Source organism: Paralichthys olivaceus, chromosome 10 (genome assembly GCF_024713975.1).
Source record: "Paralichthys olivaceus isolate ysfri-2021 chromosome 10, ASM2471397v2, whole genome shotgun sequence".
Taxonomy (NCBI): domain Eukaryota; kingdom Metazoa; phylum Chordata; class Actinopteri; order Pleuronectiformes; family Paralichthyidae; genus Paralichthys; species Paralichthys olivaceus.
This window is the reverse complement of record NC_091102.1, coordinates 19,301,845-19,326,992: the sequence shown is the minus strand read 5'-3', so window position 1 is coordinate 19,326,992 and position 25,148 is coordinate 19,301,845. Positions and strand designations below refer to the sequence as shown.

General features: G+C 40.7%; 1 protein-coding gene across 1 annotated transcript in view; it reads right to left on the bottom strand.

Moving 5' to 3' along the window:
* tmeff2a (transmembrane protein with EGF-like and two follistatin-like domains 2a) overlaps positions 1-25,148 on the bottom strand; it is a 110,111-nt gene that overhangs the window by 60,963 nt on the left and 24,000 nt on the right. The window contains exon 3 of the mRNA XM_020089685.2: positions 8,299-8,428. Within this exon, the coding sequence (XP_019945244.1) occupies positions 8,299-8,428 (130 nt within the window). The remainder of the gene's footprint in view (positions 1-8,298; positions 8,429-25,148) is intronic.

The window sequence follows — 25,148 nt, the reverse complement described above, 5'->3', positions numbered from 1 at the left end:
AGCCCATTTGTCATTGATACCCAATCCATCTATTTGACTTAGGATCACACATCAGTGCATCTCTATTCAAGACTGTTTGAAAATGTGTGACATCTTCTTCCAACCAGAGAAGAGCTGAGAGAAAAACACAAACACACGCATCTTTCATGTGGAATAAATAAAGCTATTTTAACTTTGGCACACAGTGTGTCTTCCTTAGGAACCCATCACTCAGCTGATTGAAAAATTCAAAAGATTTCGGGGCCGTAGCTCTGATGAGAGGCCCAATGGGAAGGGGTTTGTTTTTCAAAGTGTAGCCTGCTCTTGCTTTTACAGTATTACCAACTCTAGCTTAACTATAATACAGGTGCCGAATGTAGATAAAATAGAAACCAGAACATTAAAAAGGTCTATCTATAATTTAAAAAATCAATAACCTATATTTCATCATTTGAAGTTGCATATTGATGACCTTTGCTGTACTGTGAGATCTTCTCGTGCCACATGTTAAACATACTAAACATTCATCGTACTGCCTGTGTCTGAGTCACCAGGACGGATTGCAGCGTAGCAGCAGTCTGCTAATGTCCTGATGACTCTCACTCAGCTCCTGCTCTACTGATGATAACCCAGAGTTGTGATTCTAACTCGTCAGACAAACATATGGTTCATGTCGTCTGTCCGTGCTCAGGCAACACACTCACACTCAACAGTGATTAAAACATGTCATCAACATTATAACAAATGTCAATTAAACTCTCTGCCACAGTCCCGTTTAATGGCTTCCTGAGAATTATATTGTTCACTTTGGGAACTCAGTTGGAAAATGCGATGTGAGCACTTGCCTTAGCTTAACTCTCTCCTTTGGGGGAAATAGACCACTCGGTTGGTTTCGCTTTGCTAAGCTGATGCTTAACTGTTCCTCACTGAGCTGGGCGAGCACTTGATGTGATAGAGAAGTGGTACCATGTTGTGCTAATCAACTTCCACTGGCTTTGTACCACTGGGAGCTCTTCCCGTTATCGGACGCTCAATCAGAACTTCCTTATCTGTCAGGTGCATGACGGCAAGAAAGACTGGAATGAACTGGAATAACAGAAGTGAAAATTTGCTTTGTTGTCTGACAGATGTTTCACCTGAGAAGTCAATAATGGACTAAAAAGAAGCCACTTCGTGTGTCGCCACAAACCTTAACCTCTGTGATGTAATGTGCATGATATGCACACATGCCTTTACATGATGCCTTTCCTTGGGGACAAAACTAGGAGGGAATGATATCAAATTATGTTTGTCTATGCTTCAGTGGCGTCACTTAGCACAGTGAGATTGTTCTCTCAGCAATCGCAACGTGTGGCTGCTTGTTTTTTTTGTTTGTTTTTGTGACACTGATCTGCTTATAAGGGGAGTGGAGAGTTAAAGTTACATTATGAACACTACATCCAGATTTTCTTTCACCAAGTTTACCCCCAGAGATTCTATGATATCTCTCATCCCAGCAAGGGAAACAAGTACGGGCCCTGGCGAGCTGACATATATCCATTACACCGTGTACTGTTGCCGCTAATGGGATTTTGGAAGATGGAAATAGAAAGCAGGATGGAGAGAAGGAGAGGGGGAAAGAGGGAACAATAAGCTGGGAGAAGAGAGGATGCTTTGTTGCAGTTTGTGCACAGCTTGTGTAAAACATTTTTGACACATCCTCCTTACTGTTATTAGACGCTCCCATCACTGGCGTTCAAGCTATTTCAACATGCTCCAGTGCTGCACTCATTTTAAGTTAGCTTAGCTGAGAGTATCAGCTACATGGCTGAGTGGTGTCGAGAGGAGAGAGGAGTCGCTTAAGAAGTAGCCGACTGCCGTATATTTCTTCCACATGAAATGTTAGCGTGCAACACTTGGATTAGACAGCTCCCACACAGCAGCCTCACATGTTTAACTTTCAGACAAACAACAGGCATTTGTTGCACCTCCTTATAAAGTGCTCTTTGTGATAGTCACAATTCCATTACTGCATTTTAACAGCATTTAGAATAGACCTTTGTTTTAATCACCCAAAGTAAATTTGATTTCCTCTCAACAGGAGCTATTCCACAAAAAGTAGGTCACACATTTATTTTTGTACTGTTTGATTGTAATTAGAGGGTTTTAATTTAAATACAATTAGGGTTATCTAATATAAATCTGTTACTTAATGTATACATATAAGTATCATCATATACTATAGAGGAACATGTGTCAGAACATGTAACATCTTTTTATAACAAGGGTTTAAGTTCATTTGTCTCTGTGTTTGCAGGTTTGCTAAAACTACAAAACCAATGAATGAAAGAATGGTCACCGTCTTTTCGAGCGCTACCTGAGGCTGACCACTGGCCAGTTTGATGGCCTGCGACTTTGGGTTGGTGCCAGGACCTTCAGTGTGTTTCATTCTCTATGCTGATTGGCTTACGCAACAAATTTGCACCTATTTGCATCTCTTCATAGTCTTTGTTTGTAAATGGTAAATGGTTCATTTTATATAGTGCTTTTCTAGTCTTGATGACCACTCAAAGTGCTTTACACTGCACACACACATTCATTCATACAGTGCATCTATTAGCAGCATTTTTTTGTTATATTGGGCTATTTGGGGTTCATCACTTGCCCAAGGACACTTTGGCATGCAGCTGGGAAGACTGTGATATTTGGTAGAGCTGTCCTTCTGGTTGGAGGACGACCGCTCTACCCCTCAGCCACAACCAGCCAGTCATCTCATGAACATGAACAATATGACTGGTATCAATGAGTGTGTCATATTTGGTAGAGCTTGATTGGATTTAAGGTGACTATTGCACCTAGGTGAGGTATGCATTGTACTGAGGGCCAATTTAGTTTTATTTATTGTTTTCAATCATGTGACATAAATTCCCTCAATTTCCAAATTTTAGTCTAATGGAGATGGCTTATACCTTCTTTGCCTTGTTATTTGGTCTTAAAATGCCTCATATATCTAGGATTTTAAAGGTGCCCTTGTGTTTTGGACGAAAGTGACAACCCTCAGTTTGTATTTTAATTAATTTTATTTGTCTTTCATTATCATTCTTGTCTGTTGGCCGCTGGTTCATAAATATTGGATTTGTCCTTTTTTAGAAATAACAAAAATAAGAGCATTTCTTCATGGTTCAATAGTTGTATACTGCCAGCATAAATTGTATATCTGTGTGCAACATGGGACACAGAGCAGAGCTCATAGAACTACTCTCATGGTCTGTTTGTCAGAGGACAGCAACACACTGAAATCCTTGTCTGAATCCTAAGTTCTCTAAAGCATACCGCTTGTTATATGAAAGAAAGGGCTCTTTATTTCTCCGCTGTTTAAAAAGATACACAAATCCATATCACACAAGCACTGGCTTGGACTATCACATGTTTTGTATACAGGGCTGTACACACAGCCCACAAGCGAGCAATTCAGAGTGAGGCTGGACATTTCATGTGACTTTGCATGGCCCCGCTGACTGGCAAACAAACACCGCCACTGTTACTGTGGTAACATTTCCACCTCAGTCTCCACATGTTCCCTCTGCTCAGCTGTGCCCATTCAAGGGTCTTTTAATGGACTTCTGCTGGCTGCCTGTCAGTGGAGGTAACTGAGTCAGCGCCTGCTCAACTGAGCCAGCAATGCTGTCTTGGCTTTTCCAGTGACTCGCGTAGGCTAAAAAAACAGCCTGTGGACATCACACACTAATTGGAAGATTCCTTTATTAGCGTGAATGCTTTTTATAAAGTATATGCTCCTCCATTTGGATTCGTTATCATAGGATTAAACATTAAACATGGGCCAAACCAAATTACATGTTCTGATGAAATATAAAGCATAGAATAAATGTGGGATGTGTGTAAATTTCACGGACTGCTATTACTATAACAAGTTACAGAATTATAGAAAAGGAATACAGTTAAAGCAACACTTTGTAGTGTTTAAGCTAAAATATGAGCTTCAAAATCATTTTTAATGGTACACAAACTTATATATATTATATTGGGAGAACAGTCTGTTATTGCCACAGCGTCCCCTGGAGGCCTGGAACTGTACTTTGCTATTTTGGTGTACTAGCTGGTACATTACAACCTGCTTTACGGCATACGTCACACACCAATAAGCAGAGCGGCAGCTAGACATAAGAGACAATGAGCTCCCTAGTATTTTCTCATCAGAAGCCAGGTAAACCCATTAGAGGTTAAGGGAATTAGCCAAAGAATCCCATATGATTTGACACAGATGATGCCAGGACATAGATAACTGCCTAGGCTACCTGCTTGCTGTGTTAGCTTGTTAACCTGTATGCTACGGTTCTAGTTGAGTTGAGGGCAGTGAAGGCGCAAACAAATATTCAAAGTAATGCACATGTGAACAGCTGTGTGCATGGGGGGGCTCAGGCTGCAACTTTTATTTACGACAGCACATGACACATCCCACCTGTAGGGGCAGCTGAGACTGAATCGTGCATTGTGTCTTTTGTTTTTTTTCGTCCTTCTAGGGCGTTACAAGTGAAGCTCGTGGATAACGTGTTTTCTTGTCTTAATAAAAGCGGTCAAAGATTCTAGTCAGTCAATGAGATGGAAACATTAATGGTGTGAGGATCCTATTTCCACTAATACCTATAGAAGCTTTCATGACCAGGAATCTTTGCTAGTGCATACTGCATGTAGCACTACTGGTCTCCACCACAACCCTAATGAAGTGCTTGACCTTTTCCGACTGAAGACGCCCACTCAGCAGCTTAAACACCAAACTATATCAGCAAACAGTAATCCCAATTATGTTAGATAATTACACAGAGTGCTCCCTCTATTCAGCCAATGGTGGGATGGAAACAATAGTCAATGTCATCAAGGGAAAGGGTATAGAACAAAGGAAGCAAGGTGTTTGTCAAAAAAAAAGGGCATTCCCTACATATTCAGGATAATCTAACAAGCCATGGCATTGTTGGAAGTATAACAAGATAAAAACAAGTGTAAAACTAATCACTGCTTCACAGTGAGGAGAGGGGCTTTGCCTCTGTGGAGTATTTTATTTCTTATTACCGCAAAGTTATTATCCTGCATGTACCATGGCCACTTGGCGATGATTAAAAAGACAGAGTTTATTCTTATTTTGAAGCTATGAAGGCTGACCAGAATCAGCAGAATCGGTAGCCATTTCTACCACAACCATACCACAGCTGGATTTATGCATCACAGTCACTGAAATCCAGCATTTTGAAGCCTCTGCCGCAGAAACCCAGGTCACTTTGGCACTTCACCTGTTGATTGTTGTTGGCTGTATTGCACATTTATCAGGTCCAGACGCGGAGCCATTATTATACCACAAGTTAATTGTGTTTACGTTCTGTCATTCACTTGGTAATATGCAGCAACAAATGGGAAAGATTCCACTGGATATGATGACAAAATACAAATTTGTGTGTTGACTCAAATAACACACTATTGAGTAGATAGACAATGCAATCATCACATAGACAAAGTAATTGTGTTGAAGGCCTTTCTTTCATCTTTCACTTGAATGGAAAGCAACAACTGCGGTGAGATGAATGTTCGGATGCAATGCAACAATAAATGAAAACTGAACCATTCTTCATTGATGCTTAACAGCATCTATCAGCATCAAGAGGAGAAAATACAAGCAACCAAGCTGAACAAGTGGATATATGCACCAGTCACCTTTTGTAGTCATTTCACCTGTTATCTTTTTTTACTATTATCTATTATTACATCTGCTAGTATTTTGTACAGCTATTCTACTCATTCTGTGGATTAACATTACATATTTTGCACTTCTTAATCTTATTCTGGTTTGCATTACTCACATCTTATCTACTCTGTGCCTTTTGACTGGATACTTTTCACTTGACTACTTTTTTATGTTGTGTACTTATATGCTTCATCTACTAATGTGCTTACACCAGAGATTAGAGGCAAACTGCATCTAAATCCCATCTATGTTCTGTACATAACACAATTAAGTTGAAATTGACTTTGAAGACCTATATGTATGTTCTTTTATATCTTGTATTTACATCTTGTAACTGCAGATTTACTTTGTATTTTTTATGTATTTGATTATAATAAACAAGTCAGTTTAACCATTAATGTAAAAAAAAGTGATAAAGTCAGTAATTGAACATCCTCTACTGTTTATGAATGTAAAGTACAGAATTTCGAAATATATTCTTTGCATGTAGAAATGACTCATACAGTACTTGAAAAAACGACATGTAGGTTCACTGGACCCATTAATTCAGGTTATCTTTCAAATACTCTTTACAGAAGATAAAAGAGGAAAAAATATCTACACAAACCAGAAAAAAAAGAACGGCCGTCAAGACAATGTGTGACTCAGTCATTTGATTGTTCTGCTTTGCTGAGCATGCCTCATGGCAACATTGTTACAGTAACTACCTATGACAGTTTGGCACAAGCAAAATTATTAACATTTTATGCCTTTTGACATTATTTAAGCATTACATAATGAAAGGTCACAGCTGTCACACCTTCTTTCGCCTTCTGTTTAACACACTGGTTTTAAATAAGTGTATAGTTAACTCGTTTAACACTCATCCTTGCTGTGCTCACTTTTTTGTGAGGAGCTTGTGCAGCTATGATGAAATCTTTATGTGTTCAGTGCAAAGACCTGTCACTGTCAGTGTAGTAGTGCTTCTTACATAAAGCGTTGGGAAATTACATCAGTCTGTCACCTCGAGTGATTTTTTCATCATACCTTTTCTGTAATTCTTTTGAAATAATGCATCACTCAGTAATTACTGAATCTCACCTACTGCAAGTATTTGCATATACTGTGCACAGAACACTTAAATCCCAATTCATAAATTGATGAACAAATGATCCAAGTTGAAAATCTTTACTGATGTTCATTGTACAATTTGTTGAGAACAAAATTATCTAACAACAATCAATGGAAACCAAAATGATCAACCCTTTGAGGGCTGAATTCAAAACCACTCCGAAAATCTAAGTAAAAAATTAAAATCACAGGATGATCCAACTTGTGTAAATTTCATCACAGCAACTCATAATGTTACTCACTAGCTCAGTGGTGTATATGGACTCTGGGTGTCTGTATGCACTCCTGACAATGTCTGGGCAGGCTCCTGATGAGTTGGTGGATGGTGTCCTGAGGGATTACATCCCAGATCTGGATCAGGGCATCAGTGAACTCATGGATTCACTGATACATAACATCCCATAGGTGCTCAAATGGATTTAGTTCAGGGGAACGTGAGGGCCAGTCAATGGCATCAATGTCTTTGTCATCCACACACTCTGGCCACAAAGAGGACGGTCCACTGCACCAGCATTAGGTCTGGCAATCTCTCTGACGACTTCATCCCGGTACCTAACAACAAGGTACCATTGGCTATGACAAGGAGGTCTGTGCAACCCTCCAAGGATATGCCTCCCCAGACCATCACTGACCAACCGCCAAACCAATGATGCTTGAAGATGTTACAGGCAGCATAACGTTCACCACAGCTTCTCCAGACTCTTTCGCACCTGTCACATGTGCTCAGTGTGAACTGGCTCTCATCTGTGAAGAGAATTGGAAGCCAGTGGTGGACCTGCCAATTCTGGTGTTCTCTGGCGAATACCAGTCGAGCTGCACGGATCTGGGCTGTGAGTAAAGTTCCCACTAGAGGATGTTGGGCCCTCATGCCACCTTCATGGAGTCTGTTTCTGACAGTTTGGTCAGAAACATGCACACCAGTAAACTGCTGAAGGTCATTTAGTAGGACTCTGTGCTCCTCCTGTTCGTCCTTGCATAAAGGAGCAGATACAGGTCCTGCTGCTGAGTTGATGCACGTATGGATGTGCCAGCCTGGAGGGGCTGGACTACCTGTGCAACCTGATTGGGCTGCAGGTACCTGAGAGCAATTGTCTGTGGCCTCCACATGTAAAACCATTCCCTTTTGGGATGTTGTCTTGATTTGGCCTCTCTATTCCACCTGTTGTCACAGATTGATATCCCTAAGGTGTAACTGATGATTAAGTGTTCCATTCATTTTTTGAGCAGTGTATAATGTGAAACTTGATTAGGTTTACATTTAAAGCAGCCTTTAGCCCGACGTACTGCTTCTATCCTTGACTCGCTTACCCAACTGTGCACCAAACGTGCATGTTGCCTCAACTATTAGTAAATCTAAGGTCTGTGCAATGTACCGAGCTGCAGAGGAGTGTCACTATAAGTGCTCCTGTGTGTCTGTGTGAATGTGTGCGTTAGTGGATATATCTGTGTAGGCGCCGCACTGTAAATATACACACCAGCAGGACAGGCCCCTTCTGACATAATGAGTACTTCAGACTGTTGCTTGCAGGCATCCCTGCGCAGGAAACACTCGTTCTGGTAGTTCTGATTGTTGGAGCCACACACCGGGGCATAGTCGTTGTTGCACTGCAGAGAGGGGAGATAACAAACAGAGAAGCAGGTGAGAAAAGGAGCATTGGATGTCATGCACTTGATTGGTTTACCACTGCTAAGTGCCTCATCATGTACATCTTACACAATTTGTTTATCAAGTGTAGTTCTTTAATGATATTGATGATGTTAAAAATCGGACGTTAGAGTCCACACCAGGTGCAGATTTGTGAATATAATTCTAAAGAGAGAATATCTACCATCTAACAATGTGATAAAAATCTCATTTAATGAAACAGCTGCAGAGCAATGATTGCTGTGCACAACATAAGCTACTTAACATCATTTCTGACTGTGAAAAATGAATTTCAATTTTTGAGCAGAGCTTTGTTGATGCAGTTAGAGCAAAGAAAAGTTTGGGGCTGTAACTTACATTTAAACTGATTAGATTATAGATTAAAGGTAAGATATTAATATGTGAGGGGAAATACAATGAAAAAGAAATCCCCAAAGAGTAAGTATAGTATAAACACACAGTAATCAAATCATTCTGGAAATAAGAGAGACAGGATACTAAATCGTACTGCACATTTGGCATTCTAACATGTTTATAAAATAGTTTGGAGCTCTACATGTACAGCTGGTAGCTGTTGAACAAAAATACCTTCACAAACAGCTGAAAATGTCACTTTCAAAAGACGTAGAACAAAAAATCTCACACTCCACTCCAAGTGATGAGATCATTCATGGGAACATCATTTTGGCAGAGTTTAAGCAGTTTGGGTTATTTTACATGATTTCTTTTTCGTTGTATTGCTCGCACTGTTTTAAAGTGGGAAGAGCTCAACTGGACGTGGTTAATGTCATATTCTTCAATGATGCATTTCAATCACAATCTGGTCAGAAATATGAAAGAGTGATAACCAGACAGCTCTGATGACTCACACTTTCTGAGTCTTAAAACCCTTGATAGAAAGTACCCACTGGGTGTTTTTCAGCTTTGCTCTGCTTACACAGAAGATGAATGACATTTAAAAAAATTTGCAACAAAGTTTCGAAACAACAAAGTCTCTAATAAAATGAGTCATATTCCAACTGCATATATCTTCTGGGGGAAAAAAAGTCCAGCATCTGCTGTTGCTCACCTCCGTTGTTGCTCCACTGGAGCAGTACGAGGTTAAGTGACTTGCTCAAGGGCACTGAGCAAAATAGCTGCGGAGGTGCCGGAGAACATTACTCATTCATTTCCCCACATGGTTTGTTGGCTACCAAGCAACTCTAGATTTTTCAGATGACTGATGACACTTCAGTGCCGAGTCTCAGTTTTCTCTCTTTTTTGGGGGTAAGGGCAGCGGAGAAGAGATATTCATTTGATTTCATATTGATTTGCCTGCCGACACTGCAGGAATAATAAATGTAATTAGTCAATTGTGAAAAAAATTCTCCATCTATTCCCTGGAAAGGAGCGATGGCGATCAAAGGTTTCACAAAAATTGTTGCTCTGTAGCCGCAGCCCAAAACATGATTAAATTTAAAAGAGCTGAAATGGGGGGGGTGAATATGTGTTTCTGCTGGGTGGGACATCACAAGGACAAGGGGCTGGCTCAAAGGTGTCCTCACAGGACCGAAGGCTGGGAGCTCATGGCTCTTTGTCTCCACCTCTTTTACGCTTTAAGTTTCTAATGGACTGAAATGGATTTCACCTGCCTGTGTTCTCGCACAACTCCACGTGGTTCTCACTAATGGACATGGACGATACAAGCATTAACACGTGTGCATGTGTGTGTGTGTGTGTGTGTGTGTGGGTGTGTGTGTGTGTGTGTGTTGCCACATGACAAACACTCTATTACAGCATTTCAAAATGATTACATATAAACTTATTATGACATGAACCATAAAGTCTGCTTTGTCTTCTCTACTACTTGGTGCTGTCTCAGTCATTCAACGCACACTAATTCCATCTAATACACTAAATGTGTTATACATATGAAACAGTGGGGTTGGGATTGAGTGTTTGGCAAAGCTGCCAATCAAACACACATGTTGTCACTGTTTTCATCATCCTGCTATCATTAACTTCAGCTGGATGTTGGAGAACTAAAGAACTGTAACTGCTTGAGTCCAACTTTTTACCAATACTTTCAGCTGCAGTTTTATTTAAATTCTTCCCGTTCACATGTTGTGACTTGGAAAGGATTATTGACATTGAAAATGAGCCATGGCCAGATCCACTGATCCAGTCCAGCAGACTGTGACAAACAAGAAAGATTCTCAGAATGGTATTATGGGAAGAAGACAAGGCTGACAGGCCTTAACAAAGGCTAGCCATTGATTCCAAAAAAATGTAGTATATCCCCAAATCACAGCCTCTAAGGGCTTACCTTATAAGGAAAACTCAAGACTAGCCACCACTATTTAGGCTAAGGTTCAGCAACCAGTGTCAGGCCGTACAGGTAGGCTACATTTTAGTTGACAAGATGTTAGAATAGTTTTTTCCTGTTGTATAGGCTTCACATCTTCGCAAGTGAAGCCAAAGGTAACCCATTGGAATGAGGCTAAAGAGCTGCATGTTGCTGACCCTGGGACAATATGAATAGATATTTAGTTGACAAACCTCAACTTCATGTAAGTGCTTTAATGCAAGTTTGGTTTCTTTTACAGCTCTAACAAAGCCAACTGTTCTCATATATACTGATGTACAGATGTCATGTTTGGGAGCCCAATTTAAACTCCTGTCGGGTGACGTCTGGAATATAGATCCAAACGGTGTGACAAAAACACCAAGTACATTTTGATATATTTATTCGCTCTTAGCACTTAACTGTTTGCAGTGTCCATTTGAGCAAATACACACTTTAACTGACATCTTCATCCAAAGCCTGCTCGTAAACTCAGCTGTGTAACAGATTGTCCACCTGCACAGCACCTGCATGGCTTTATTAAAGAACAGTGCAGGTGATCACAAGCAGCAGCAGGGAACCAAAAAGAGAACCACTGTGTTCATCACTGGTTCTGACCAGATGTTGTTCCAGAGTGTTATTGTTTGGCAACGCCAAAGAGGACAAAGAAGAAGAGATTTAGCAAACAGTCCTGTCGCCCACATGTTGAGAGTGTGGACTGGAGAGATTGTTAAGAATAGGAGCTGACTAAAAAAAGTTGAGGCAACACAACCCGTTCGTACACAAAATTGCATTTTCAAATGAAGCTGGTGATGTGTGATACGCACACACTGGTCTGAGAAGTGCAAAAAGTAACAACGCCATAGATTCATGAGCCCGGGAGCGTCACAACAATCGAGTGAGAACGTTGTTTTTAAAGTTGCTTAGGGGGGGAAAAGATGTCAGAATACACACAAAGAGAGTAGGAGGAGTAGAGGAGGGAAAGAGAAACTGTGCACTGGCTCTTGATCAAAGCGACTGAGATGCAGGAAGGAGAGAGGCTGCAGCGAAGACGAGAGGCAAAAACCATGAGTGAAATTGGGCTAAGGGAGAGAAGTCAGTGGAAATAGATGAGAGCGAGACAGTAGGAGTTTGACTGGAATGAAAGTAAAGAAAAAATACAGAAGTGAGATACAGACGGCCAGAGAGAGATAGAGAGAAAAAGAGTGAGAGAGAGAAGGAGAGAGGGAGAAAGAGAGAAAAAGAGGAAGAGAGAGACGAAGCCCTGGCTCAACAAACTTGGCACGATAAAAAAGAACCACAGCGCCTGAAGAAAACCAAGGCACACAGGGGGAAAAAAAGAACATCATAAAATGAAAAAAGAAAAAGAAAGAGAGGAAGAAATGGGGACACAGAAAGAGAGAGGGAGAGGGTATAGAAAATCCCCTCAAAGGAGAGTGGGGGGGGGTAGAATGAAAAAAATGGCAACTCCACAAAGGCGCTTGGAATAGCTTACTGCAGGGCCTGTGCTTTTTTGCCATTCTCTATATCCTTCCCCTCTGTCTGCCGCCTTCACTCCCGCACTCTCTCCCATCTGGCTCAGGCTCGTTCTTAACCTGGGGACTCTCCCTTTATGCCAGTGATGCAACTGAAGAGAAAGCTACCCGGCGTGCACAGCCCTGCGGGTGTCTTTAAAGAGCGCCTTCTTTTTCCGCTAAAACTCCCCAGCCCCATCTCTTGATCTCCCACCAATATTTGACTTTCGCCCCTGCAGACAAGAGAGGGTGGAGGGTGTAAAACGTACATCTTCCTAAGAGGAGGTGCAAAAACTGAGGCTGCAGCTGTTTTAGTACAAGTTATAGTCTCACCTAGAACCCCTGGTGTCTTATGGGCCCTCTTAAAACGGGCTTGGTGCATCGCTTTTATGTTTCAGTCGAGAAAGTGTAGGCGAGCCTCAGACAGGTATGGGACGGAAATAGATTGCCGAACATAAAATAAGACAGTCAGGAAGACATGAAACATTGCACGTCTTTATCTTGACTGAAGCTCTCCACTGATCTCCAACCAAGCTCGCTGAAAAATAAAACAAAAAAACACTGACATTTATCTGCCAACTTCTTTTTTATTCATCTGGGACTTCTCTTGACGTGACAGCGAGGAGAGTGAGCTGAGGTTACGGATTTCACATTTTCAAACTGACTCCAATTTCTTCAAACAGCGCCTCTTCACACAGCACATGACCGTGATAGAGACAAAGGTGTTCTTGTTATAGCCTTTGTCAGGCCGCTGCAGCTTTCATCCTCGAGTTCCTCGATAACTAAGATGTGTGTGATGTTGACAGTCTACACATATAAGCTTTGTCAGCTGTTGCACTTTTAGTGTAAGCTGGCCTGATGACCGTCAGCTAAATGCAAATTTAAAAAAAGACGAAAAGCTGCCAAAGAACAAATATAGGGAAGATTTGAATGAAGAGAGTGAAATGAAGGGGGGGGGGGGATTTTGATGAAGAGGGGTGAATGAGACAGAAGGTGAGAAAATTTGATCCTCCACAGTTCTCTGTAGACAGGGAAGACGGGGGCTACCGGCTAGTGGCATATGGCACAGCCTTATGTGCCCGCTGGCTAAGGATTAACAGAAGACGTAGACATTGCCCCGCACCGCTGCTGTGACCCAACCTGTACCGTCGCGTGGTGTCACAACCAAGAACACAATATCAGAAGAGGTGTTGACGCTCCTCTGCACGTACGTGATTGTGTTCTCATGTGTGACCAAAGTAGGTAAGTGGCAGGAAATACAGAAGAGGATGCATGCAGTAGAACCTAAGTGCACTTGATTGCACACTACTGAACTGAAGCCAGTTTCTTTTCTTCTTCTGTGCAATTTCCCTGCCTACTCATCCTGTGTCTTTGTCACTGGAAGTATAGTTTCCACAAGCCTCCTGTAGGGGCTGCTGTGGGTCTGCCTACCCTCATCTCTCTTCATGAGTTCTAAGAGCTCAGAGTTGGGACTGCAGCCATGACCTGTGGTCACCCTACCTGCCTGGGATGGCTGCATCACACACACACACGCACACACACACACACAAACATGCAAAGCAACAGACGCATGCACTGTGAGAGCACTTTGTATGAAAAGAGGCATTCTCGTTTTTCCAGGTCACAACAACCCAACAAATCGTGCACAACCATCATCATTCATTCTGTGCATTTATAGCAGCATCCAATGCGTCCGGCATAAGTGTTGGCTGAAAGGCGTGGAACAAAGACAGGTGGTGGGAGGAGGAGGGGAACAGACGAGTAGTGGAAAGGCAGACTGAAAAAAAAAATCTGCTATAGGGAGGTGGTGTGAGGTGAAGAGAAGAAGAAAGGAGGTATAGAATAGAGAGGGAAAGAGATGCAGGGAGGCTGGCAGTATGAAGGGGTAGAGGTGAGAAGGAGATTGAAAGGTGAAAAAGTGGAAGTGATGGGAAAGGAAGGATGATAGCACGACAGCATTGACAGAAACAAGGTATCAAGGAGGACACTGTGGGGGAGCGGCGACGGATATGCACAACATAAACCAAACGAGAGGAGACTATAAGTGTGGGAGGCGAAGGAGAGCAGAGATGCCAAGTAAGGGAGGTTGTACGCATCGATGCGTGACTATGTAGGGAGGGAGTGTGGCAATTTCAGGGTTAGAGCTCTGCGAGATGTAGCAAGAACAAACATGAAAAGATATGAGCATCAATAACTGAGAAAACAAATAACTTATCCATCTGTCCAGTGGAGCTCCCGTCCACCCGAAACCATGCAATCTCAAAATATGAGAAAGATATCACCATGCCAACAAATAATTAGCCAGATATTGCAAATGCTGCACACATAACTAACCCTGAGGTTGGTGGGGACTGCAGCACAGCAAAGACAATACACTGTACAAAATACGATGCTAACTGGAGCTTAACTTAAATTTTAAGCTTTATTCATTGCCACTAAATGGCGCATTATAGTGGAGCATCTTGGACAAAACCAATAGCTTCATCGACCTCACCCATAACTCCCTCCCTTTGTGTTCTCAACGAGGTGTTGCCTATACAAGGTGTTGGCCGATGAAAACATGCCTTGCAATTTAAAAAAAGTGACCCTGTCGACAGAAGAGCAAAAAAACATCTGGCTAGCTGCAGCCTGTTAGACGGAGCCATCCACAGGTTGCCGCTCTTGTCAGTGTCTGAGCCTGCAGTCATTCTTGTAGCCCCAAGTGCAGCACATTCAGCAATCCTGCACATTGGCTAGCATCCAGTACCAGGGCTAGTATTGTTGGCATGGCCGTGCTGTGAATTTTTTTTTTGAAAAATAAAGCGAAGCTGTGGTGGTTCTGAGGCCTTGTCTTCACTACTGCAGATATTGATGAACCCTTCGTTTATAGAAAAAAGATCCATGTCCACATCTGGAAAAACAACTACAAATGGTCAAACAACCTTTCCAATTAATAATCAATCAAATCCCAGACAAGAACACTGTAGTCCAAAAAGTAAGCTGTGATGTCATTGTTTCCCAAAGGCTCAGTTTTACATGTACACACAGATGTATGAAAACGAGAGACTGAAACACGGAGGAAAACATTTGTTTCGCTAAATATCCGCAGAAGTGTGGAGAGAGCATGATGTCACAGCACTGTGGTGGGAGAGTGAGTGATCACATGCAATAACATGAGCGTGGAGGAAAGAGTCCAGACTCCTCAGAACAGCATTGCTACACTGTATCCTCACATAGAGTGTAGTTGTTGGTTACTACATAAATGTTTAAATTCTTGTGTGTACATAACCTTTAAATAATTAAATAAGGTTTATGTTTAAAAATTCTGCTTTTCTTTTGATGTGAAGTGATAATTGGCACTGCAGAAGGTTTGATATCTTGAAGAACAATCTTTTAAGTGAGAACGTGTGAGTGTGTGGTTGGATAAGTGATACATGTGCAGTTGCCTGACAGCAGCATTTTCATCTGAGGCAGTTTGATTACCAAGTGGAACTTTACTAACTTTGTCGGTCTTGAACTGTCATATGCTTTACTGCCTTGGCTTCATTCTGACAACAGTGTGGCTTACACTCAAATCTCTTTGCAATATAGTAGTATTGATAAACAGTAAAACATGTAGTGTATGGAGCCATTACGTTTCGGACAACCACATTTTCTCTCTCTGATGACAGTTAAAAACATACTGATCTGAAATATAACCTAAATATAGCAGTCCTCGTGGTGGAGAGCCGAGTCATTTCCAGACATTTAAGCTGCTTAATTTCATCAGTGCTAACTCTATTTATAAAAGATAAGTGAAGCTATTTAAATAAAATGGAATTAATCGCATTGTATGGAACATACACACTCAAGGATTGAAAAAAAACAACTCTATTTTTTCCATAATTCAAAATTTAGATTTTTCTGTGCAGTATTCAACATAATCGAATGATTTATAGAGCACATTTAAAAACATTATTGTTTTATAGTGAAATCCCATTATGAGACATTCATGATTACAATTAAATTAAAACAGGAATGATCAAATAAAAGATAAGACATAGATAAGATAATATAAGTTAATTATTAAAAGTCTATAATAGTACTAGTCTAAAGAAAAGAGAATGGTCTTTTATAAAGATATGGAGAGTGAACATAATTTACTCCATGATTTAGGGCCAGTGACAAACTGCTCGATCGCCTTTAGTTTTCAACTGAGTGTGTGGAATAGAGAGCAGTGATTGGTCAGCAGGTCTGCAGGTTGAATAGGGGAGAGAAATTCAAAGATAGAGCCTGCTGCCAGCCCATCTTTCGATGATCGTTGACATTGGGCAATTCCATCACAGAGTCAACATACAGCTAACAACTCCCTTTTACACTCATATTCCCACCTACGGTCAAGTAAGAGTCTCCAATCAACCTATTTCCTAATCTGCGTGTCTTTAGACTGTGGGAGGAAGCTGAAGAACCTGGAGAGCGCTCAAACACAAAATCTGAGCATCACCGTGCTGCCAGTCTATGTGGTGCTTTAAAAACACACGAAAACAATCATAAAATCAATTATGTTCTTAACTAGTAACCAGCGAGAAGTGGCTAGTGCAGCAGAGATGTGAGATCAGTGAGGACTCTCGCTGCTGCTTTTTTTTTTTTTTTTTTTTAGAAGCAGCTGCAGGCGAGACAAGGCTGACTGACTGATTCCTAGAGACAACTGCAGCGGTCGAGGTGAGAGAAAATAAAAGCCTGCACGGCAGACTTCAAAACTTTAACAGACATGAATAATTTAAATTTAGCAAGTGATCTAAGATGGAAGAAGCCAAAGTTTCTGACGACTGAGCTGATTTGTTTTTCAATTTGAAGGCAGATGATGATGAGGCAGACATTAATACATACAGTAATAGATTAGACATGGTGTCAGTGTTGCAGGAACATGAGCTCCATGCTGATGGGACATTTAAACATTCAAGTGGACATTGTTACACACTCCAAACAAGAGAGGTGTGTTGAACTACTCAAGTCTTAATGACAGTAGGCAGCGCACAAGCATGAAACCTGGTAAAGAGACAGGAGCACATTTGACAGTTAAGCTGTGCAGAATTTATTACATGAAATGACACATGCACAAATGTGCCTTCTTCTAAAAAAGAAACTCAGACTCAAATAGACACAAAACAAATACAACATTTTTGTCATTTACAGTTCAGTACAGTTCATCTTTGTGTTTGTTTCATGTCTCTGTGTGGTTGTTTAATGTGTCTTTGTCGTCATTTGTGTTTCATTGCAGTCTATTGATCGACACTTCAGAGAGACAGTCAGGTCAACGGTCTGTAGAAATCCAACTATGAAACGAGTGAAGCGACAACCTGAACTTCTGACTCCAGGAAGGAGGGCCAGTCAGACTTCTGTCCCTGATTTGGGATCGTCATGTCCTAAGTTTTGGAACTACAGTTCTGAAAATGGTTTTGGAAGATGCAAATAGAAATTTGCATGGTGAGAATAGAAGCTGAAGTATGAGCTCTTACTGTTTGAAGTACTCGTGTGAATGTACTGGCAGTCGAGATTTTAACAAAGGAGCATCATTTATTAAAAGAGGAACTGCAGACTTCTGAATTAAATTAAAAGACTGAAATACATTCATGCTTGTTTTAATATCAGACTTAACCCCAAATCTTTAAATAATCTACATTTATGGGTTCAAAGCAGCTCATAAAGCGATCCAGTGTATTAAACCGTCTTGAAACTTGCTTACACATACGAGTCAGCTGTTTGGGACCTCACCACGTCATGACATTTAGGAAAAAGTTGACACTCTCATCAAAGGTGGGCGGCCCACTGCCACCTGCACCTGCCCGTGAGTGGGAATCTGAAAAGCTGCGTTCACTGTCAAATCTATATTAAAATAAACTCCTAAACCATTGTATTTACTGCCATTCAGAGATGTCCCCCATCTTCTCTTGCACCTTGCGTCTCTCATTGAAACATGTCTCTGGACTGCTACACTATACAGAAACAGTTTAGTGCTTCCTGTTTCCCTTGCCACTGGTGCAAGTGGTTTAAACAGCGCTCTTGGCTGTCAGGAAACTCCTGAGGCAAGCCTCTACTTCATACGACATTTCTGTTGCAAAAGTGTGTGTGGTGCTGCTAGAGTTGTAGATCATAGTAAGACAACGTATGTCTTAGCCTCGCCTACCAGCACTGCGTTCTAAAAGCATTTTTTTTTAATTTAGGAGGAGGCTCTCCAGCCAAACTTACTTACACAATTTCCAAGCAAATGTATTTATTATTTATTTATTTATCTGTAAAATGTATAATATTCTGAATTTGACTATATATTCAGATTTAAACACAGATTTTAAGATTTGAGTTATGAGGTCTACTGGATCCTACGTGATTGGGTACAGGCCTATGTAAGATGGCAGCAAAGTAGGTGTTGGCAATAAGCACTCTAAGCTCCTCGTGGGAGGTCCCAAAGTGCATCCCCCTCAGCTGAGAGTCCCTGCAGACTGATGGTCCCTTCACTGTGGACTCAGTCTGCCTCATGGGGATGATGTCAGGGTACTGGGCTTTAAATACCTTTAAAGGGAGGCACCAGCTTGTCACTGAGCAGTTTCCAGATCCCTGGGCTCCTCAGAGTCAGTGAAACCATATTTCAGAGGCGCTGTTAGCATGTTAAGTGTTTTCATACAAGATGCCCACATTGCTGCCCTCATCGATTTAGGTGGTATCTATTTCCCATGATCTATTTCATCCTCACGTGTCATCATTACCGCAGCACATGTAACAACCTGCAGCACCTGCAGAAATCTCCACTCCATCTGTCTCGGTTTGGTGAATATGGATGACCCACTCTCAAGATTCCAAAGCAGCTACTGTCACTTAAGAATGTTAAACATGAAATGTTTTGGAGTTGATGTCTGAAAATGTCTTTCAACACTATTTGATAGCAGTTCTTAAAGGTCCAGTGTGTAAGATTTAGGTGAAAGGGAACAGATATTTAATGTTTTCACTAGTTTGTTTCATCTAAATTGTATGAATTGTAGTTTTCTTTACCCCTGAAAAGACCCTTTATATTTAAATACTTTATATTTACATCGAGGGGACCCTCTCTACGGAAGCCGCCAAATTTTTACATTAGTCCAGACTGGACAAAATAAACACCTTTTGAGTTTTTATGACAATTAAATGCTTCCACAGGTTCTTTTTCATGTTTGGAAGGGGAGGGTGAGGTGAGGGGTGTTCAGCTGCAGCATGTAATTTCAACACTAGATATCACAAAATTCTACACACTGTACCTTTAAATTAAATGTGTCTATGTTATATTTTCATCTACTGTTCTTTAATAATACAGCTCTCATTAAAATGAGTAAAACCAGTGTTACAACACTGGATATACTTTCCATTCCTACACTTCAGAACTGGTCAGATAATGAATAAGAGCGCTGTCCCACAAAGCAATCCAGGAGACAGCTCTTGCTGCACTTCTTCGTCGAGCTCTGCACTTAGTTCAGCAGCAGAAACCAACTTTAATGGCAAATTTTCAATGCACAGACACATAAAGATGAGTGGCTGAGAGTCCAGGGCCCTGTTAGAAGTTCCAGTCTGTGATCATACGACATAAAGCCTTACACGACATAAAGATCATTGATATTCATGAGCAGAAGTTCAAGGCACAGCTGAGATGTAAAGAACGTCCATTTCAGTGACACTGGCTATAACACAAGAATCTACAGTGGGGTGCATATTCTACATGCTTAATCTAACATCAGAAACATCTATAAAGTTGTGACTCCCAGCTGTTTATATAATTACACAATGATGTACCAAATTAACCAGCAGAAGCTCCACATCCAGTAAATTACTCATCACCCACAGTGTCTCCTCATCGATGGCCAATTTGAATAGAGCAGTAGGTGCTAGACACTCAGGCAAGGCAGCTAAGCAGCAAATCCTGGTGTTTATTCAAATTTCCAATGATGAAGACATTTGGGACCCAAAGACAAAATGTGAAGTCTGGGTATAAAAACATAAATATGTATGTATATGCCGTGTTTTATCCCGCTGTGAAAAATATAATGCTTACAGAAGCCTCAGACTGAGCTACAAACACAGGGGACTGAACACTTCCCCTGCCACTTTGCATCAGATTTAGAAAGCCAGCGCACGAGTATCAACAGACCATATCACAAGCTGATAATGTTACTGGCTCAGTTGGGCAAGCGTTGCAATGCTGGCACAGCAAGGGACCGCTGTGCACGCAGGCAATCTGGCAGATGCTGTTCCATGAAACGGCCTTAACTCAAATGGACTTACTGTGGCAGCTTCTCTGTCAGTGACTCAAAGTCCTGGAGCAGTGCATTGTATGTTTCCACTCCCAGTGTGTCACACACCAAAGACTTATAGCTACTGTATAGACCAGTCTACCTCCATGATATGCTTGTAATTTAATAATTTGTAGTAAGTTCGGACTGACTTATGAATTCCATCTAAAGTCACCTCTAGTGCTGACTCTCAGCAAAAAATAAATTTACCATCCTTCCATTAACACTAGGGAGCAGGGTGTGTCAATACTATTGACTGTATATAAAGATGGACGACATGACAGGTCCCCAAAAGTGAAGCCAAAATGATCTCCCCCTGGTGACTGGCTATAGTATAGGTCATTAACCCCACCTTCTCCATGTCAGTGGAAGGGACAAGGACAGAACTAAATATTTAAAATTCAAGTCAGATTTTACTGAAAGATTGTGTCTGTTATTTTATGTAGTTCATGTCACACTGATGGTTGGTGGTTTTTATGGTACTAAAAACTGTTTCCATCTTCCTAAATCAGGGACAACATGTCATCATGGATACTGATATACACTTACAATATCAGTATTAGTGTAACATTATTTCCATCTAAATCCATCAGGAAAATGTAGAGAGAATTTAACAAACAAAAAAAAAAAGAAAGAAAATGAACAGTGATTTTCAGCTAGATTTAGTTTATCACACATACTGTATGTAAATAAAATATAGCAAATTAAATGTCATTTTATAGGTTTGTCCATTCCACAAACACATTTTTATGTTCATTATAATGTAGAAATGTTCGTTATCTGTACAGAAAAGTGACAATTTTTATATAACTCAGAGAAAAAAACAGCTTTGCACACAGCATGTACTTTAGGGCAGGAGCTGTTGGCAACTGCAACATAATACCACATACAAGCGTTTGAGGTACAGAGACCAACCATAGCTGAGGTGCAGCATTGTTGATGCAGTGTAGGACGTTTATGTAAATAATACAACTATTATTTCATTTGATTGCTTTTAACTGCACCTAATTGAGGATATCATTATTGTTTTGCATTTTACCATACTTGCATTGTGTTGTATTTGTTTGTGCTATTTTTCTGTAAACTTTGTTTGGAAATTTGTATATTTGTATGCCATTGCTAATCATGACATAAAGTGTGTATACATATTTCAGATATTTTTTGTGTAATGCTGCCTCTTCAGTATATCACTTACATGTGTGGTTTGTTTTTCCTGATATCAGAGTCTTAGACGTTACTTCAGTTTCTAGCAATTACCAAGTACATAAAGTAAATAGTTTTATTTGATATTAATGATGTTTTGGACAAGTTCAACTTTAAAGTTCAGCTCAGTACACATCTTTGTCATAACTCCATATTCAGGACATCATTATTAAAAATGGCTGAGCTTAACTGTAATTCAATATTGGTCAGGTTCCAGTTTTATAGTCAAGCATCATAAAACATGTACTCGGGCGTGCAAACACAAGGTGCATTCTGTCCAACTGGTTATATGGGCTGTTTATTTTGTGCATAAATAACATGAGTAAAAAGCAGCAAAAAAAATCTCACGGAAAAAGCTTTTTACACAGTTGGCAGACGTGGAAAAGTTGGTGCATTGATAAAAGGTACTGCAACTAAGTGCAATGGAAACAGATGTTGAAGGTCAGATATTCAGGACCCAAAATCCAAATTCACAACAAGGGCAGTTCGTTGCAGCGAAGGATATTTGATGTGGATAAATGGGCTTACAGACTGTCCCCGTTGACAGGTAGGCAGGCAAACAGATGATCAGAAATTGCCTGAAAAACACAAAGAACTGAAGCATGAGCAAACACGAGGGAACAGAACAGAAACATGAAGTAAGAGCTGGTCGACAAACAACAGAACTGACAGGGAGGAGCGGCAGCATGGAGACATACACAAGGGAGGACGGGGTGACAGGACACAGGTGGAACAGACAGTGTTCTCTCCATCTCCAAGCTTTCAATCACACTGATAAGCTGCATTCATGGTTTTCCTTCATTTGAGGTTTTACTGGTGCTTAAAGTGCTTTTATTCGTTGCCTAAGGTTTGGGTTTAAATAACTCATATACTTCTTCTGGTGAAACAGCACCTACTGTTCATTCTGATGAAGAAATTCCCAATAATTGAATAACAGCAGTGGATGAAAATGTACATATAACACATCCTTTTGCTGATTTTCTAAAAATGTGGTTAAAACACAGATGCAAAATGAACTGCAAGTAGAGAATGTAGGAAAAGGATTCAGTATATGAGCCTGGCAGTGCAGAACACAAATGCTAACCTGGCATTCAATTGAATTGAAGTGTTTTAAAATGAATGGAAACTCGACTACAAGCGGAATGTAAGACAGAGCCTTAACAGGCCACTAATGCTAACCCAGCTAATGCTATTACCAGGGATACTTCCAAGCTCACACCCAAACTGTCATGTATTCTATTGAAAATCTCATTATCATGACATGTCCCAAGCTCTTCATAAAACTCTTCATGTAACAGAAACAGTGAGACACAGTTATTGAAGATGTATAAGGCCATGTGGTTCTACCATGAGTACCATAAGAAGGTGAACTCAACAACTTTTACTCAACTGCTCATATCTCAAGACTCCCTGGCCTGTTCTGTTTCCTCATCAATACAGAGTCAGTGGCTCGGAACTGCTGAAAAGGGGATTTCATTCACATGAAGGACACTCTTGGGGACTTTCCTGTACAAGCATCCCAGGCACCACCCCAACATAAAACAAGGCTTTAAAATGCTTCACTACACCGCTGCCCCTTCATCAGCATATGTGGCATATAAGATGGAATTTCAATGATAACTTTGACATTTTCTAGGGGCACAGAAAACTGTTTCAAGAGGATGGAATCCACTGATCCTAGCTGGGTACCAAGATGCTAAGCAAGAATTTATTACATGGCTTTCAAATCCTTCCTTTGAAATGTCTGAGTGTATCCAAATCCATCCGAGGAGAGAAACAGAGATGTACGGAGCTGAGAGCAAGTCTGATATTGTTTGTGCATCAAAAGAAGTTGACCTAAAGAAGAAGAGATTGAACCGGCGCCCCCTTTCTCCACCCACAATTTCTGAGTCTGAGAGATTATGGAAGCAAAAGTTAAGAGGGCTGTTAGTTTCTCTGCTCCACTCTCACACTCTTCCACTCTGCAAACCCCTACAGCTCAGCCTGTTCACCACACTGAACTGCTATTTTGTTTCACCTAAAATGAATATGTGTAAAAAAAAAAATCAGATGTGGGGATGATGCACAGAACTGGAACCAGGCTACTTTCAAGCCTTCGAGCAGTTTGCGAGTCTGGCTGAAAGGCTGAGGGAATTTCTTTGTTTCAGCAGCCAACAAAGAAAAGCATCTGTTCTCCTTAGAAGTGTATCCAGTGAAACAATACTTTTATTTACCTATAGACAAAGTGTTTCTAATCTTCTAAGAGTGTCCTTGCAAGAAAAATAGTATCAGCTATTTAGGTAAATGCTCAAAACACATTCAAGTTGTAAAAAGAAGACCTCGAGCTACTGTATGAGTTATGCCTCTTGATCATGAGGGGGTATAGGGAGAAGGTCATGGTGTACTGATGGGTCTACACCCCTTCTTTGCATGTCCTACCAACACACATGTTGGTTATTTTTATCACAAACAAAGTGGTTATTATTGTCATCATGACAATGGACATCCCATAAACCAACTATGATGACATAAGTACTATCTCTGTCCACATAAGCGTTTTGGTCCAGTACCAGTTAAGTGCACTAGGCATGTTTATTCAAGAGTAAACAGGAAGTATTTTATTGTTAGTTGCAGAAAGAGCCAGACTATAAATGAATAGCAACAATAGCAAAAAAGTATGATCAGGGATTTCTTTTGTTGGACCAAAAATGAGGTCAATCTGTTGCGGATCATCCATGTTGTGTTCTACACTGATAGCTGAGGCTAATGCTGCTTGTTTTCTAACAGAAGGTATTCATGTGGTAGGAGCCTGATGAATCAGTGAAGGCTACATCATGACCGATAAACACCCAATAAGCAAGCTGTTGTGAGTCATCGTTTACAAACATCACCTTTTCAGCCCCTTCAGACTAAAAGATTCACCATATTAGGGGCCAGCAGCATTTCCAAACTTGTGTATTTTAGCAGCTTGAGAACTCCGCAGTAGTGTGGACGCCAGACATATCCATAGCAGAGTTTATGCATTTATAAATGAAAAAAAGAAACTTTCATAAAAACCTTTCCTCCAAATGTTTTTTTCTCCACAAAGTTGTTTTTGTTTCTTAAACCCATTAATTTTTTCAGTGGTAATAGCAGCGTCAGATCAGAAAACTGCTCTGCAGAGAAGTTACAGAATTACTTTTTATTTTATTTATTCATTTTCTTGTTTAATTCACGAGTGTTTTCAACAAGTAAACACTTCAGATGTGTTGTTTAATTCAATGTGTTGGTTGACAGGGCCACACTGTTGCCCAGACTTAGAGTGTGCAGACACACACATACAGGAAGAAAGACACATACAAACACAGACACATCCTTCTTCCATAGAGACCTGACTGATAGCCTGATC